The sequence below is a fragment of the Vanacampus margaritifer genome, chromosome 6 (assembly GCF_051991255.1).
Source record: "Vanacampus margaritifer isolate UIUO_Vmar chromosome 6, RoL_Vmar_1.0, whole genome shotgun sequence".
Classification (NCBI taxonomy): Eukaryota; Metazoa; Chordata; class Actinopteri; order Syngnathiformes; family Syngnathidae; genus Vanacampus; species Vanacampus margaritifer.
In genome coordinates, this window is record NC_135437.1 from 30,384,062 (window position 1) to 30,400,940 (window position 16,879).

Here is a 16,879-nt window from a genome sequence, read left to right on the forward strand (position 1 = left end):
ACGGTGGCGTCCGGAAGTCATCGCCGCTGCCACTGGGCGGCACTGTTGAGTTTACATAACCAACCAATCAACGGAAGTCACCGCCGCTGCCACTGGGCGGCACTGTTGAGTTTACATAACCAACCAATCAACGGAAGTCACCACCGCTGCCACTGGGCGGCACTGTTGAGTTTACATAACCAACCAATCAACGGAAGTCACCGCCGCTGCCACTGGGCGGCACTGTTGAGTTTACATAACAAACCAATCAACGGAAGTCACCGCCGCTGCCACTGGGCGGCACTGTTGAGTTTACATAACAAACCAATCAACCACTTACTGAAGCTGCCGTCTTGAGTCGTCGGCGATCGCTGACTGCGTTTGGCTCCCATCACAAAACGTCCCATTCTTGACCGATTTTGACACGTGTTGCTTTGTTAGAAACAATCATTGATTTAAGTAAAAGCTTTGATAAGAAATGTTTGAGTGAAGCACAAAATTCTGGGACACTATCATTTTGCTGAAAATCAAATACTGTATACAATTCATTCTCACCAGGAACTATTCATAACAAATTTAAACGCTAGCCAATCTGGTGGTTGTGTAATGACTTAGCTCATGCTAAATGCGCTCTCATGCTATTTGAAGCTGGCCCTGCCGTTGCCCTTGTGCCGGTCTCGCCGCTTTGTAACTTTGAAAATGTGCCGGCAGAAAAGCTCACCTTGCATTGTGTGACTGGCGACCACTGCACTTAGTAGGACTTTTGTTCCCATGATTCTTAAGACACACAAACAGCAAGTCGTTCCGGTATGCGCAAAACTTGCTACGAGACGAGAAGAACATGAATGTGAAAGTAAACAGGAAGGAATAGAACAGTTAAATTCCTTTTTTATTGGTTTATTGTATGAATTGCTACGACAAGTGTGATCGGTTCATTTCAACGATTGTGTGTGCGTTCCACTTGGGATTCTGACGGCGCCGGCCAAACAACATTTACATGGCAACATATTCAAGAGGAAAACATTGAATACAATTTTTTAAAAAAACACACAGACATGAAGAAAGCCACAAACAAACGAGCAAGCGGAAGCTAGCAAATGAAGACCAAACAGTGTTGAGGAGCATCTGCGGCTTTCGGACATCTGACCACCACTCAACATGGATGACATCATTTCCAAACAGCAGCACGAATGATGTCATTTTCTGTTGCCACATTTTCAACGGCAGTTTGACGACACTGACCTTTTAGGCTTGCGGGCCAGGGCGGCGGCATCGCAGCAGGTGGCGGAAGGTGGTCCTGAAGGTGGGGCTGCACAGGGCGTAACAGGCAGGGTCCACCGCGCTGTTGACGTAAACCAGCCACAGGCCCGCCTGCCACAGCAAGTCTGGGATGCGTACGTGGTAGAACGCCGCCACAAGTGCCATGGCGTTGTGCGGCACCCGAGTGACAATGAAGGTCAGCAGGATGGTCAGAATCGTGCGCGTCACCCTCCTCTCCCTGACCGCTACTCTACGCCGGGCCCAGGAGGCGGACAATGCCGCCGAGGCCGCCTGGTGCCGTCGGGAAAGGGCCGAGTCATCGTCTTCGCCGCCGCCGCCGCCGCCAGACGGACGCGGCGAGACGGAGGCCCACTCCGACGAGTCGCTTGCCGCTCCAGGTCTTCCGCCTTTACATCTGTCAGGTGCCGGGCGCTCGCCAGTAGCCGCGCCTCGCCGTTTCAAGAGGAGGCCGCGCAGCAAAGGAGCGGACGTGCCGACCCGGTCCCCAGGCGGGCGGCGGCGGGCGCTCAGTCGCCGGCGGCTGGCGGCGGACACGTGTCCGTAGAGACACACCATGGCCAAGCCGGGCAGGAAGAAGGCCGGCAGGGTGGTCCCGAGGGTGACGGCGGGGCTGGCCAGCAAGCGCGGGTAACACTCCAGCTCCGGGATCAGGCGCCGGCCCCCGGCGCTCTGCCAGCACAAGATGGCGGGCGTCCACAGGGCGAAGGACAGCAGCCAAGCCAGCGCGATCATAAGGGCGGCCGTCTTGCCTGTGCGCCGCAGCGGATAGCTGAGTGGCCGGGTCAGACACAAGAAACGGTCCAAACTGATGAGCAGCAGGTTCAAGACGGCCGCCGCGCTCACGCCGTGGTCCACCACCAGCCAGAGGTCGCAGAGGGCGGCTCCCAGCGGCCAGGAGCCGCACGCCGCGTACAGCGCGTACACGTTGACCGACACGGCGCCCGCCAGCAGGTCAGCCGTCGCCAGGCTCAACAGGAAGTAGTTGTTGACGCTCCGCAGCCGGCGGTTGACCTTGACCGACAGGAGGACCAGCGAGTTGCCCGCCACGGTGATGCCGCTCAGCGCCACCGTTACGCCAGCCAGCAGGAACAGCTGAGCGCCAGACTGACGGGTGGTGTTGACCGTGAGGCGGGGCCAAGCGGACGCGTCCGACCCGTTTGCCATTTTCCTTCAACGCACACAAAACGGAGGCGGCGTCAGGCGGCGTCAAGCAACGAGTCAAGCAACGCGTCAAGCAACGAGTCAAGCAACGAGTCAAGCAACTCGCGACAATCCTGAAGCAAACGTCGGTCGGTTGGCAAATGAAAACAAAGACACAAGCACCGATACGGCAGCGGCTCCAAAAGTGACGGCGCTTGGCGCCGGAATTGTGCAGAGGCCCAAATGCAGACGCTCGCTGCATCGTCTCCCACCATCAAGCTCAACCCACTTCGACAAACTTTTCACATCAAATATTCTCATTTTGTGTAACATTGGATTTTTTTTTTTTTTGCTCTGACAATCATCAAACTTGAAACAAAAGCTTGAAATATTTCACTTGTTTGTGGTGAACTAATGTAACATTCAGGTTTGGAAACTAATGAACTGTTCCTCCGTTTTCTGACCCGCGTCTGTTACAAATCAAAGTGCTGTTTGATGGGTGCGAGACGAGAGCAGCACATGAGCATGCTGAGTTGAGAATGCAAATTTACGTTGACTTACCCACAAAAGAGCAACCACGCGTCCAGCACGACGTCTTCAGATGTCTCACTTCAACAGGCGGTGTGTCCCTCCTCCTCCATCACCATCATCATCATCATCATCATCATCATCATCATCATCACTGCTGCTTTTGATAAATGAGCTCACATGGACAAACGCTCAACTCACATCCGTCAAGTGCAGAAACGAAACGAGAGTCGAATGGAAAAGGAACGAGCAAAAGAAGAAAGCGTCCAACTTGTTTAATGACATCACATCTAAAAGAATGACGAGAGCGCCGTTGGGGAGCCGGCAGCCGGAGCGGCGCCGTGACCAGTTGACTTCAGTGTTAACCAATCAAGTAAAGCCAGGAGGAGCTTGGCCAGGTTGCCACGGAAACGGCATCTGGGACCTGACAATCACAAGTCCGTCACGCACACGCACAGACTTCAAAGAGGAAATGTAAACGCCAAACCTTTCAAGTTTGATTGGGGAGGAATTAGAGGAGCCAAGGGGGCGTGGCCTACCCTCAAGTCTCTGCTAAGCGCCGATGAACGACCAACAGCGAAGGCATCGCGAGCGCCACACCTTTTTGCACGTGATCCCGTTTGCACCTCTCCGATGATTTAGGTGAGCGAGCGGCGGCTGAATCACACACGCGCGCGGGCGCCCCTTGCGCAAATGGGCGGAGCTTCAGTCCCAACAAACCATCAAACCCAAAAGTCGCGCCAGCAGAGGAAGGCGCCGTTCTTCCGGGACGCGGCATTCCAGCCGGCGCCACGAGTTCCGCTGGCGCCCTTGGTGGCAGGAATGTTGGCGCCACTTTGGAGTGACGGCAAGTGCACGCCGACGCCACTGAAGGTTCGAAGGGAGGACAAGGGCACTACCTGCTGTACGGGTCGCCGTGGAAACTGTCGTGAGGGGAGGGGGAGGGAGAAGAAGAGGAAGGGCCTGGCGGCAGCAAGTCCTCGTCCGCTCGGGGCCCCCAGGAGGGTGCGAGGCGCTCGGGGGGATCACGGCCGACGAGCGCCGACCCCGAGGCGACGGCGCCGGCCGTCCTGCCGCCCGTCCTGCCGCCTGTCCTGCCGGCTCTGGCGCCGGTCTGCGAGCCGCGGTGGATCCGATGGCTGACGATGATGTTGTTGCCGAAGCCGCCCATGGACGCCATCGTGGTGCTCTGCTCGCGCTGCACCACCGCCGTCATGCCGCCCTCCGCGATCAGGCGTCGGATTCGAGCCAGCGCGTCTTCGCCGGAACCTCCACCCTCTGGAAGCTCGCCTGCAACCACCACCACGCGTCACAAGCGATGTTGTTTTAGTTAACGGAAAAACGAAAAGACAATTTCGTTGACGAGATAAAATCAAAAATTATCAAATAAAAACATAAAATGATAGCAACGTGTAGCAATATCCTTCTTAGTCTTTGGTCATTCATTTAATGCATTTGGGGTTTATTTTAAATGTGATTTGAAGTATATTTATTAAACCCGAATAAAGACGTTTGAAAGTGTCACACCGAAGTGACGTCATCGAGCAGCAGTCGATCCAAAAGCACCTTCAGATGACGTCGCTCCGAGGCAACAACCAAATGCAACGCTAGCTAAGAATTGACTTACTTTACTCATTTTAGCTTTATGTTTATTCGATATTGCGGACAAGCAGAGCTGGCAAATGCAGGTCCACAAAGTAAAAAACCCTGTCACGCTTTGGTTTTAACCTCCCTGGCTAGCTCCCATGGCGCTCGTTTACCTGCTAGGGAGCTAGCTAGATAGCTAGCTAGCTAGCATCAATGGCTCAAGCCAAACTGTGGCAGGGTTTGAACCTTCTGGACCTGCATTTGCAAACTCTGTGCACAAGTAACGCACGTTAAAAATGTTCTATGCGTCGCACGGCGCATCTGGAACAAGCCACGTGAGCAAACCCTGAAAACAGGTGAGCCGTCCTCCTCCAAAGAGATGTTGGTCACGTGATATTCGGCTTCATCAACACAAAAGTGGCTACTTTTGCATGCGGCGTACCTGCATTTGCTGGGACCTCTGCCAAGGCTCGGCCGCCGTCCTGTCCTCCCGCGTCCCGAGACTCAAGATGGCCATCGGCCACGAGACCGGCGGGCGCAGGCGGGGCTAAGCCAAGGAACCAGACAGAAAGCGGATGAGACAAAAGGTCAAAGGTCAAGGAGCGAGCGAGCGAGCGCGCGCCAGGCATACCGATACCAGCTTGCAGCCGGGGGGCACCGGGCTCGGAGAGCTCCGTTTGGGTCTCGGCGTTCTGCAGCTGGACCACGGGCGTCTGCGTTCCTTGTGATGTCACCGAGGGGGCGGGGTTTCTGGGCTGAAGACCAATGGCGTTCATCAAGCCCATGTCGCGGTCCAGCCTCCATCCCGAACGACTGGGCCTGAACAAGAAGTGAGCGGGTTGGCGTAGTGGGGGCGGGGCAGGCGGGCCCCCGCGGATGGGGCCGAAACTCACCCGGCTCGGTCAGAACCCCGCATCCGGCCTCCGCCGTTGTTGACTGCAAACAAAGGTTCCGCGCCGGACTCGGCGGGACTTTCGCCATCGCTGCGGTAGAACCTGAACAGGCGCACACACGCCGCGCGACACGCGACGCGACACGCGTGTTAATGGAGGCGCACACAGGAAGCGGGGGCTCACGCTCGTTAACATTAACGAAGCAAATTGAAGGTCTTGAGCCAGCAGACTTCCTGCTGCCAGTGAGCATCAGCGCTAATCGCATCACGGCATCCGCTGGCGACACGTGACAACGGGCGGGCGCACTCACACGGGCCGACAGATGACCAGGTCGCCCTTGTTGGTTCCGTACGCCAGACCCATCCCGGGATCGGGAAGCCAGCGGGCCGAGTTGATGCTGACATGACGCCGCTGGTCCGGTGCCATGGGGTAGACCACGTTGAAGACCATCTGCGAGACATGCAGGACTTCAGGACATCAGGACAGCCGGCAACAAAACAACGCTTCCGATTTCTTTGGCAATGATGGAAAGTGCGCCCCCCGCTGGAAGCTTTCAGTGAGCGCCATGCGGCGTGACGTCGGCTTTTGTGCGCATGCATCTCGAATGCAGTACTCTTAAGCTACGTTTTGACTGCAGGTCTTAATGCTCAATTCCGATGATTGGGAGCAAGCGTTCACATGACCTATTTGTTCATTGCGACCTCAGTGTGTCTGCTGTGTGGACGGAACGCGTCCCCAAAGTGACCCGCATGCGCGGAAGAAGATACGTCACAACGCTGTATTTGCGGAATACGTATGGTCCAGCGTGCACTAACCCGAACCACTCCCACTTTCTCGGCATCTATCTACTTCCACATAATTCATCCGATTCTCCTCATTCCAATTTGAACATATTATATTATAAATGATTCCAAATATTCATGTCTTACCAACTCTCCATTTTCTACCCTATTTTTCATCCCATTGACTTTGTTCCAACTTCAACATATTCCACTAATTCATGCCGTGAGCGCTTCCATTTCTTTCAGTGCCAAAATTCACCTCTGATAAACAGAAGTTTATCAAGTACAATCACATGGTGTGTTGTATGTAAGCTCTTCTTTTTTTTTGGGTCTGTAAACACGTTGACCACAAGTGCTGCGATGCCGGGCGCCATTTTCTTCTGTCGTCTGGCATGGCCTGCTTTGTTCGCATTGCAGAGATGACAGCGGCGCTCTATTTGGTTGCCGTCCGTCCGTCCGTCCGTATGTGTGCTTCCGTGGCACTCACCCTGATGGAGGTCTCTCCTCCGTGCGGCTGCTGCAGCCGGAAGACTTGCGCCACCATGTGGTCAGTGGTGGGATGCAGCAGGATCCTGCGAGAGGCCAGGCCCACCATCACGTAGCAGCCCAGCGGCGACAAGCTAACCGAAATGGCATTGGGACCTTGGGGGGGGGCAAGCAAGGGCGGTTAGGATGCGGCGCCAGGTGGGGACGATGACGGAGATGAAGACGCTACCAAATCTTTTGGTGTAGAGCATCTCGCCAAGGTTGTGCGCCGCCAGGGAGTAGATGGCGAGGATTCCCTCATCGGGAAAGCCGCGCTGACTGCTGGGAATGAAGACGGCCAGGAGCTGACCGTCGGCCGAGATGTCGCAGCTGGCGTCGTTGTAGATCTTGCAGTTTGGCACCAGCACATTGACGGAGGCTGCAAAACACATTTCAACAAGCAGACGTGACGCAGGCTCCAATCTCAGCAAGATGGCGGACGGCGTGCTAGCACATTAGCTAGCCCATTGGCCGATGGCGTTAAAGTCTCAGGTACCGTTGCTGATCTCGGGCAGGTCGAACTTGGTGAAGTCCCACCACTGCAGGCGGTACGTCGTGTTGGCGATGTTGCTGGCCACCGCAGACTGGCCGTCGCCGATGGACGCGCCTGACACGAGCGGACGCCAAATGAGTCGTCTCCAGCGGCATTTGCAATTAAATTGGGGGGGGGGGGGGGGTCTTACCGGCGAGCACCCTGTTGACGGACGAGTGCGTGGCCAAGCCGGGCTGGCCTCTCTCATGGTGGAAGATGCCGGCGTACGGCAGGTACTCGGGAAGATGGAAGCGCCTGCGCCGGCACCAAAAATAATCGTCAGCGGACAATCAAGCAAAACCAAAAGCATCAATCGGACGCATTTGGAGGAAAACAAACAATCAAGCACATTTAAAAGACCCTTTGGAAACCACTTCCTCTTTCAAATGAGCCACGTAGAGCGGCAGGGACGCAACATGTCCTGTCTAGAAATGGGACTCTCCAAAGACAACTTCTTATCAAATCTTAACACCCACATATTCAAATGCAACAACTGGTATTATTTCCAAATTCACACTTTTTAACTCATTCACAAGTCAGTCATTTTAAAAAAATTCAACATTGAATGTCAATGTTTTCAATAATGTGTTGTCACAAATAACAGCTTAGAGTCTCTCCTTTTCGCCCCGTCCCGAGAAAAATGTAAGTTGCACAAAATGCCGGCCTGTCAAGCCACAAGAAAGCGGGTCTGGACAGGCGTCCACAGACAGCGATTTGGCGCCGGCGGAAAACAGGCCGGCCAATCAAATGTGTCTATTTGCGTGACGTCATCTTTGTGCACAACGTTACTCTTCAAGGTTTTCCCGCAACAACGACACGAGTCATTCACGACTGTCACTCTTGGGCTGGATGTTGGATTTTTACTTTTTTTTGGGGGGGATTTTTACAAGTGGCTTTTCTGACGACACGTCCGCTCTTATCTCATTGGTTCATTCCACTGTCTGTTAGCTCAGGTTTGCCCCGCCTCAGAGATGCAACTGATCTCCGACAAAGCCGCGAGCGAGTCTGGATTTCCCGGCTAACAAAATGCAGCCATTACTCCCATGGACTCTCAAACTGCGCTTATTTGGTATCAAATGGGGCGATGATGTCATCTACCGGTGGTTGTGCGTCAGTAAAGTTATTTCCAAGTTTGACACCAACAGTGGAGCACAATCAGATTTCCCCTCGTTGCAAAAAATATAATCGACAAGCAAAGTTGTCAAAGTCAGTGAATGAGCTCGCTTTAATGACGGAACTCTAAACACACGTGGCGTTCACACCCGCCTCTCATTTCTCGAATGACGGAAATCCCTGGCGTGCTGCAAACTCACCTAGGCACGAAGCGACCCAATGACGGCGCCGACATCCTGGCGTTCCGTGGCGCCCTGTGCCGCGCTCGCTCGCCGTTATCACTTAAACACAACAAGCGCGTGATTAGCTGCCGCCGCCAGCCACCGCCAGCCGCCGCCAGCCGCCGCTAGCCGCCGCTAGCAACCGCTAGCCACCGCTAGCCACCGCCAGCCACGCCCGTCAGCAGTGCCGGCCGACTCACTCCAGCTCATCAAAGTCCACGTCAGCGTTGTCCACGGAGCCCGCCGCGCTTCCGGACGGCCCGTCCGAAGATGACGACATGGCCCGCAGGCGGTTCTGCTGGTAGCGAGGCGAGCGCTGACGGATGCTGTCTCGTCTGGACAAGTACTGGATCATTCTCTGCGCGTAGTACGCCGCCGGAGACAACCTGGACAGCGCCGCGCGTATTAGCGCACGTGGCTCATCTGTGGATAACGGACGAGCTTACCTCGCCGGGTCGGGATAGATGGGGTGGTCCCGAGACCCGGTCACGTCGTAGCGAGACAACGACATGAGAGAAGACTCCAAAAGTCTCCTGCCAGACAAAAACCAACAAGAGGTCAAAGAGGGGCGTCGGCAAAGACTTTCAGCTCCCGCCCTGGCTACCTTCTCAGGTCGTCGTCGTCCAGGGTTGTGGCTTCCGCAGGCATTTCCTGGCTTAAGGCCTCGGGGGGCTCGGCGGCGCGGGCGGCGGTGGCCTGTCGGTACACCCTCTCCCACTGGGCCGTGTCCTGGTTGTACACCAGGCCCACCGTCTGCTCGGCCGACGGCGGCAGGGGGAAGGCCACTGCGGCGGGCGCTGACCGCTGCTCGCTCTCTACAGACCCCCCGGCGGTCGGGACCGGGTCATCGGGCGCAGGAGTGGGCGAGGAGGACCCGGCGGAGGCGGACTGGAGAGCGGACGAGGAGGACGTGGACGACATCTGGTTGGTGCGCTCCCAGCGTTGAGAGTCATGATTGAAGGTCAGCAGGTTGTGACACGCCCGGCAGCGGTTCAGGTGCCCACGAGAGCCCCCGGAAGGGGCGGCCAGGTCCGAGGTGGGAGGGGGTGGCGGCGGAGGCTGGTAATGGACGACGGTGGCGGCGGGAGACAAGGAGGATGAGGAAGGTCCAGCACCGCCAGAGTCCACGTTATTATTCAGAAGCTCTCGGCTCTGTTCCTGGCTGGCCCCTTGCGGAGGCTCCGGGTCCTGCATGCGCTCAAACTCCAGGAAGTAGCGGCTCAGGTTGCACTGCAGCACATTGCGAAAGGAGGCGGGATTGCCGCGGGAGCCGTCCCAAAAGGGGTGGTGCCCGCTGCTGGTATTGGAGCCGTCCCCTTGCTGGTGAAGGCCCCGCCCGTCGCTGGCCGAGGTGTACACCGGCGAGTGGGAGGAGCCGTCCTGCTGACGCAACACCGCCAGGAGGCTGAGCGAGGACGAGGACGAGGTCCTGGGCGGCAGCACGTTGGGGCCCGCGTCGCCCTCCCTCATGCTCAGCAAGCTGCGCGTCCAGTCCGGTCCCGGTCTAGAAGTGGAGTTGGGCTCCCCGCCACTGCCGTAGTAGAGTGAGGTGAAGGCTGAGGGACGGGGCTCCGAGGGCTGCCGGGGTTCCGTGCGGGCCGCAGAGGAGGAAGAGGAGGAGGGCGGGGCTTCCGACGGCATCCCGGCCGACGGCATCCCGGCCGACGGCATCCCGGCCGACGGCATCCCGGCCGACGGCATCCCGGCCGACGGCATCCCGGCCGACGGGCTGCGATTGGCCGAGCAGTGGCCGCACATGCACGCCATGCCCAGGAAGCGGGTGCAGCCCACAAAGGACAACCCGCGCTCCGTTCTGGCAAAGTGGCCCAGGGGGGCGGCGGGCGGGTCCGCTGCCTCTGCGAGGGGGCGCGCCTGCTCCCCTGCGCTCGCTGCACCAGGAGAGCGCGACGACAGGATGTGCAGGAAGTTGTGCAGGATGGGCGTGCGGCGAACCGGCTGCGGCAAGAATGAGCGCTGCCGGAAGTGCGGGTGAGGCAACTCCACGCTGTCCATGGGGACCTCGCCGTCGTCCTCGCTCTGAAACACGCAAGCAAACGTTGATGCCGGCGGCCCACAGATGGCGCCCCAGAGTGACCCGTCGTCGGGAGCTCACCTGCTGATTGGACGAGGGGTTGACGATGGCCGTCAACAGGTTGTGGCCCAGCGGGTCGAACCTCACCAACCTGAGGAACACACGCACGTCACGTACCCACTTGACCGAGTCACGACACTCCGAGTGCGCTTGATGTGCCGGCTGCACAACAGGAAGTGCCTGAGGGCAGCTTCCTGCGTCAAGAAAATCACGAGTGGGACCGGACGCGATGTCGCGCATGTTGGGGCGGGGCCATTAAGGGAAACAAATCATCAGCATTATTCAGACCAGTGTTGAAATCACGTAAAAATGATTATTCATTGATTTCAAAACTCTTGTATTTAATAATAATAATAAATAGGTTGATGCCAGGCACATTCATGGCCCGATTTGTGAGCACGGCATTGTTTGGGTCACGTTAAAAAGTTGTGAAATTCAAGTTTCTCGCATTTTCCACCTGCTGCGTCGCATCTTTGCCATCACATTCAGTGATCTTCTTTAGCTGTTGTAGTTTTAGTGTCACAAGTCTTGGGACAATCATACTGGGCTCATATTTTGTGACGTATCATGTGGAAATGTAAGTTGGAACTTGAAATAAGACAACAAATAAGTGGCAAAAGATGAACAACGAAAAGCCAAACGTAAAATTGCGACTGCCGTTGATAGAGTGAGCTTGGCCAACTCGGTTTCAGCAGGGTAACAAGATGGCGTCCATATTTCATGTGACATATGGTTGCCATCTTGTTACCTGAACTGCGCATGAATGGTGTACACACAATAAGGCCAAGCGTAGAAGAAGGAAGTTGATGAATCGGCTCAAAGCGCGCCGAGGGACAGCAGGAGCACCTAAAGGTCGCACATGGTGCCTTCAGGGCACCTTCACAATGTGGGGAACTCGCACACACGTCCAGCACAACAATTCTTTTTCTTCAACAAGTATGCTTTTAAGATGGCGCAATTTTGATGACATTTGGATGAATTGCCCAGCACAAGCGCTGGCGTCAAGTCATGCGATCACCGCGGTCAACTGTGAAGGACGCCAAAGGGGCGGGACCCACCGCACTCGCTCGGCGTCGCTGCCCGTCTTGACGGCGGCGAAGGGTTCCGGTCGGCTCCAGTCCCAAAAGTGCAGCTCGTTGTTGGTGGCGATGAGGAGGAGCTGCGCCGTCGGGTGGAAGGCCAGCGAGGCAATGGCCACGTTGCTGTCCGTGAACCAGCTCTCGCTGCCGCCCTGCGCGCACACGCATGCAAACGGGTCAAAAAGCGCACCTGCGCCAACGTGCCGGCCGTCGGCCTGCCGATCTGGTCACGTGAGCGGGAAGCTGGACAGCAAACCGACTTCCATCGTGCGCGTTACTTGCACGTCAAAATAATACCTTTCCTTGTGTCCGTGTCAAGTAATAAGCTACTTTCAAGTTACTTTCTTGATTTAAGAATCATTTGGACATTTGAAAAGTCAAATGCAAAATTTCCAACCGTAGCTGCTAAAGTTAACTTGCAATGAGGTTATAACGTTAAATGTTTCCATTCTATGGTGGGAGATGATCATTGCCTTTGATGAACTCAATTTTGACTGAAGCAACCTCTTCGCTCCCGGCTGTTTGACTGGATTTGGACTGATTTTGCAAGGCCAATAGAATATTGTGTTCTATTGCTATCAAAAGTGCCAACAGAAAGATTAGAGTCTCTTCTTCCATCGGGAAAAAAAAAAAGTACATTTCTATCTGTTTCTCTTTTGCAGCAATTAGAAATAGAATATAGTTCAGTTCCATTATTATTCACAAATCTGTGGGGGAAAGAGCTTGTTGAAACACGGCCCCTGGTTGATCTCTTATACTCTGCTGCTACCTGCTGGCCGTTTTTGTAATAACTACCATTGCTTCAAACATTCTCTTCAGTTGAGGGGCTGCATCAAAGCCTCTGCATGTTATAGCATAGCAACCCCATTAGAAAAAAAACATAGAAATATGTATTGGTACGTTTTGGGGAGCAAATGAGTTCATAAGATGTCTTTTTGGAAATTGAAATATTGAAACAGTAGCGCTGATATTTTTTGCCCAGTAAATAAATAACGTAGACTGTACACCAGACGTGGGCAATCTCGGTCCTCGAGGGCCGGAGTCCTGCAGGTTTTGGAGGTTTCTCACTTCCAACACAAGCTGATTCCAATCAACAGGATCGTTATCAAGCTCATGCAGAGCTTGCTGATGAGCTGATCATATATCAGCTGTGTCGGAGAAGGGTAACACGCAAAACCTGCAGGACTCCGGCCCTCGATGCCCACCTCTGCTGTACACCATAAATAAAATTGTCAAGTTCAATACACTCAAATGAATTTACACACGAGGGAAAGATGAAGTTTATATGGACAATATATCAAGAGCACAATGTTTTGTTTTTATGTACGAAACTATACTGACGGACAGACAGATAGGGAGCGTGTCCAAAAAGCTAAACTGCCCATTGATAGCGCTCGCATCTAAGCAAGACGTTCTGCTGGTGACAATAAAGAGCGTTAACAACTTGCATTTCCAACAAGCTTGCGAACGGCTCTCTCGTTGATCTTAACAGCTAACGCGCTTGTGGGACTCGCTAACGATAAGAAATACTACACAAAAAAACAAGAAAAAGTCATGTATTACTTGATGGTGGGGAGGCACAGCCACTTTTGGGCCGTCTTGATACTCACGTGCAAGTCCCAAATGCGAACTTCGCCGTCAAGGCACCCGGAGGCCACCAGGCCAGGAATGGTGGGGTGAAAGGTCACACACCAGGGGGTCCGGCGGTGGCCCACCAGGGAATGGAGGCACTTGCCGGTCTTGACTTCCGTGATGTAAATGTTGTGGTTGACGTGCGTGGAGGCCATGAGGGTCCTGGAGGAGCATCGCCATAGAAACAGACGACAATATCAACACACGCGCACGCACACGCACGTCTTCGTGTCTATACATTCAAGTCACAATCGGCAGACTTAGTGCTCAAAGGTTCTACACATCGAAGTACCGTCCACGGCTTTCCCCCCCGAAGACGACATCGTGCCAGGTCATGTCATCATCTAGACATTTTCCAGACCAATTCACTCCCCTTGTTCAAAGGGTGCGTCTCTCATACAATATCAATGGAATGCGTGTGCGTGACGTCTCCAGTATGTTAAAGTTCCAATGTGTGTGCGTGAACGTGCATGTTTCTTAAAGCGACAGTAAGATACTTTTAGTTGATGTTGATTATGGTTAACTTCCACATTTCTTGACCCATTAAATTTTAAACTGTTCAGCTCATTTACATTTTTTTTAATACATTTTCAAAAAAAAACATTATTATAATTATTTTTAATTTTAATTTCTTTTATTAAATGGAATTGACTGCTATTTAAATACTGCTTTGTGCTACTACTATTGCTACAAGTACTACATCCGTGCGTCTTTCCACCTTGCAAGAGTCAGCAGTCCCATTCAAAATTTCCACGGGAATTTTTCTACTTTGTATTAATAAACATCTATCCATACATCCATTTAATAGTGCAAAAATGCATCTGATTCCTGAAAATGTTGAAGCCGATTAAGTATCAAAATCAGGAGCTAGCCTGCGCCATCTTGGACAGTCATCTCGTGACTAGGTTCAAGACGTCCTCGCGACAAGAAAGAATGGAGAAATGTTCAGAGATGTTTTTGGACTGCTTGGGCGGCTTTTATGCGAGCGAGTGGAAGAAAAGAAGAGAGAAAATGGCAGGCAGGCGGTCGGGCGGGCGGGAATCCTCACCGGTCAGGGCTGAAGGCCAACAGGAAGGTGGATCTGGGGCTGTCAGGCAGCTCAACTTTCTGAGCGAGCACAAATAGCAAATTGTGAGCTGGAGCCAGGCCAGAAGGCAACGGCGGCGCCGGCGGGCTCACCTGACTCTGCCACTTCATCGAGCGCACCTTCTCCTCCACCAGCAAGTGCAGGAGGCGCTGCGAGCTGCACGTCTGCCAGCCGCGCTCCCGCCGCAACAGGAGGCGCACCGAGTTCCTGGGACTGGACGACATCACGCTCGCTGTCGGGGCGCGTCCACCTCGTCACGGCTGCCGGCTTAGGCTTCCGCTTCCGCTCGTGGAGGGGACACGGTGCCGTTAGACTGCTACAAATGCGCTTGATTATGGAAGAAAAATGCTCATCTGCTTTCTGTTTTACTCTCCTCTCACTTAAATGGATAAACTGTGTGTGTGTGTGTGTGTGTGTGTGTGTGTGTGTGTGTACATGCTGGCAACACAAATACACAACAACATGAAATGATCTTGAGCGATACAATTATACAGCGCTTGAGAAATGTATTCAAACAGCTATAATTAGAAAAATAAAGAGCGTCGAGTGCTTTAACGCGATTAGAAAAGGAGCAAACCATTTCAACCCTGATTCACTTTCTTTTTTTTTTTAATTGAATTGAATAATTGAAGTGGTAAAATTATGCAAATGACAAAGCATAAGCCAACCAATGCAGGCAAAGATTTGATTTGATTTGGCACAAAGACTATTTAGTTCCATGTGGAAATTTTAAAGTGACCGGCAATTCGCCACTTCGCGCTATTTTGTCGTGAATCGCAGTAACTGCGACAGTGAACATGTACCAGCTGGTGTTTGTGGCACAAAGCTTAGAGTGGCCCCAAAAGTGATAGGTCATGGGTTCGAATCCGACGCTACTCCCATTTCTTGCAGCCAGTCAGGAGTTGCAAACCAGCCGTTTTGTTTCACGTGTTCATTGAAGAATTGAATTTTCCACATACGCAATTGCTACATTTGAAAACACGAAGTCTGCCTCTGAGACTTTTGGTTTGGCCGGCATAACAGCCTCTTTTCGGTGGCAAAACAAAATGAAAACTTAGTGGGGGAAACAGACTGCAGTGAAGCGATGCAAGAACCACGCCCAGTGCATGCTCGGTCCGGCGATTGACCAATCAGAGCCGTTCACGGCAAAAATAAAGCTAGCGGGATAGTTGCTGGTCACGGCACAATAGCCGCTGCCTGTTTTATACATGGTCCACTGCGACGACCTATTCCTTCTACCGTCCTCTCAAAAATGTCTTGCGTGGTTTTTCACATCATCAAGCAATGCTTAGAAATTCACGGCTGCCAATAATCATATTTTAACATGAAAGATATTTCGATAGATAGATAATGGTTTGGCATTCAGATAGAGAGATAGATAAGATAGATAAGATAGATGGATGGGCCAACGGTCTCTACGTCATTTGTCGTGTAAAGACGACTAAATGCTGCAGTCACGCACGGAAAAACAGAAAAGTGACCAAATGTGCTAGTCGGTCGAAAGCCGCTCGGCGACATTTTTTTCTCTCGTGCTTTTCAAGCAGCGACATCCATTAATTCGCCGTAATCTCACATTTTGACAATCACACGAGGGAAGGAGTGTTTTACGTCGGGCTTTAGGATACACGATTAGTAAAGATAAAGATGGTGATGTTTAAAAGGAAGGCCTACCTTTCTTCATCTTTGGGGCTGCTAACGTTAGCCCCGAAGCTAGCTAGAACCGCAAGGAAAAAGGGTGTCGGTTGTAAAGAAAAGTCAATGTTCTGGCGTCTTGTGTTCAACATGGGCGTCCACTTCCACGAACGGACAACATCAGCAATTTGTGCAGGCACTGGAGCGACGTTTGCCAAGACTTTGGTCCACAGTTTGACAAGCTGCACGACGCCGAGTGGCTCCTGCGTAGCCAGCTAGCTAACGGCTAGCCGCACGTCAAGCAGGCCGACCAACAGAGCGTCGAGTACTACTCATCGATCGAATCGATCGAGACCAGCGCAATCCAAGCTCGCGTGTCATTCACAAAAGACACGTTTCACACTCCCGTCCAAAGAAGCACAAGTCGAACCACCTTTAAAGCATTGGAATGTTTACGATCGATATAAACTATATATCGTTTCAAATGGATAAACAGACAGCACTATGCCAGGTTACCACAAATTCTACCGTCGTTGTCAAATTAGGAATGAAGGCTCACGTGCAATTAATTCTTCTACTCAACGGGCAGGTAAGCGAGCTTGTAGAAGCACATGGCTAAAGTGGCAAAAGCCAAACCTTTTTCAGGGTTTTAACTTTCTGAACCTGGATTTTCCAACCCTGTGTACAAAACCAAAAACTCTACCATGAGTCGGCATCATTTTAGGCAAAAATAAATCCGAAATCGGAATTTTCAGGACTATCTACACAATAATGGG

The 16,879-nt window shown here is 53.1% G+C and overlaps 2 protein-coding genes across 2 annotated transcripts; both read right to left on the reverse strand.

Annotated features, from left to right (window-relative positions):
• Positions 1–234: 234 nt before the first annotated feature.
• On the reverse strand, positions 235–3,105 carry LOC144054059 (muscarinic acetylcholine receptor M4-like). Its single transcript, XM_077569119.1, has 2 exons — positions 2,962–3,105; positions 235–2,428 (listed from the first exon to the last, which is right to left on the reverse strand). Exon 2 carries the CDS (start codon positions 2,422–2,424, stop codon positions 1,225–1,227), a length of 1,200 nt encoding a protein of 399 aa, XP_077425245.1. The 5' UTR covers positions 2,425–2,428; positions 2,962–3,105; the 3' UTR covers positions 235–1,224.
• Positions 3,106–3,188: 83 nt separating this feature from the next.
• Positions 3,189–16,713, reverse strand: ambra1b (autophagy/beclin-1 regulator 1b). The gene is made up of 19 exons (XM_077569084.1): positions 16,143–16,713; positions 14,564–14,798; positions 14,433–14,491; positions 13,363–13,546; positions 11,732–11,904; positions 10,695–10,764; positions 9,186–10,618; positions 9,028–9,114; positions 8,782–8,967; positions 8,561–8,641; positions 7,399–7,502; positions 7,212–7,322; positions 6,906–7,094; positions 6,678–6,832; positions 5,719–5,858; positions 5,409–5,510; positions 5,138–5,334; positions 4,958–5,062; positions 3,189–4,218 (listed from the first exon to the last, which is right to left on the reverse strand). The coding sequence occupies exons 2-19, from the start codon at positions 14,693–14,695 to the stop codon at positions 3,824–3,826; spliced, it is 3,903 nt and encodes a 1,300-aa protein (XP_077425210.1). The 5' UTR covers positions 14,696–14,798; positions 16,143–16,713; the 3' UTR covers positions 3,189–3,823.
• Positions 16,714–16,879: the final 166 nt, after the last annotated feature.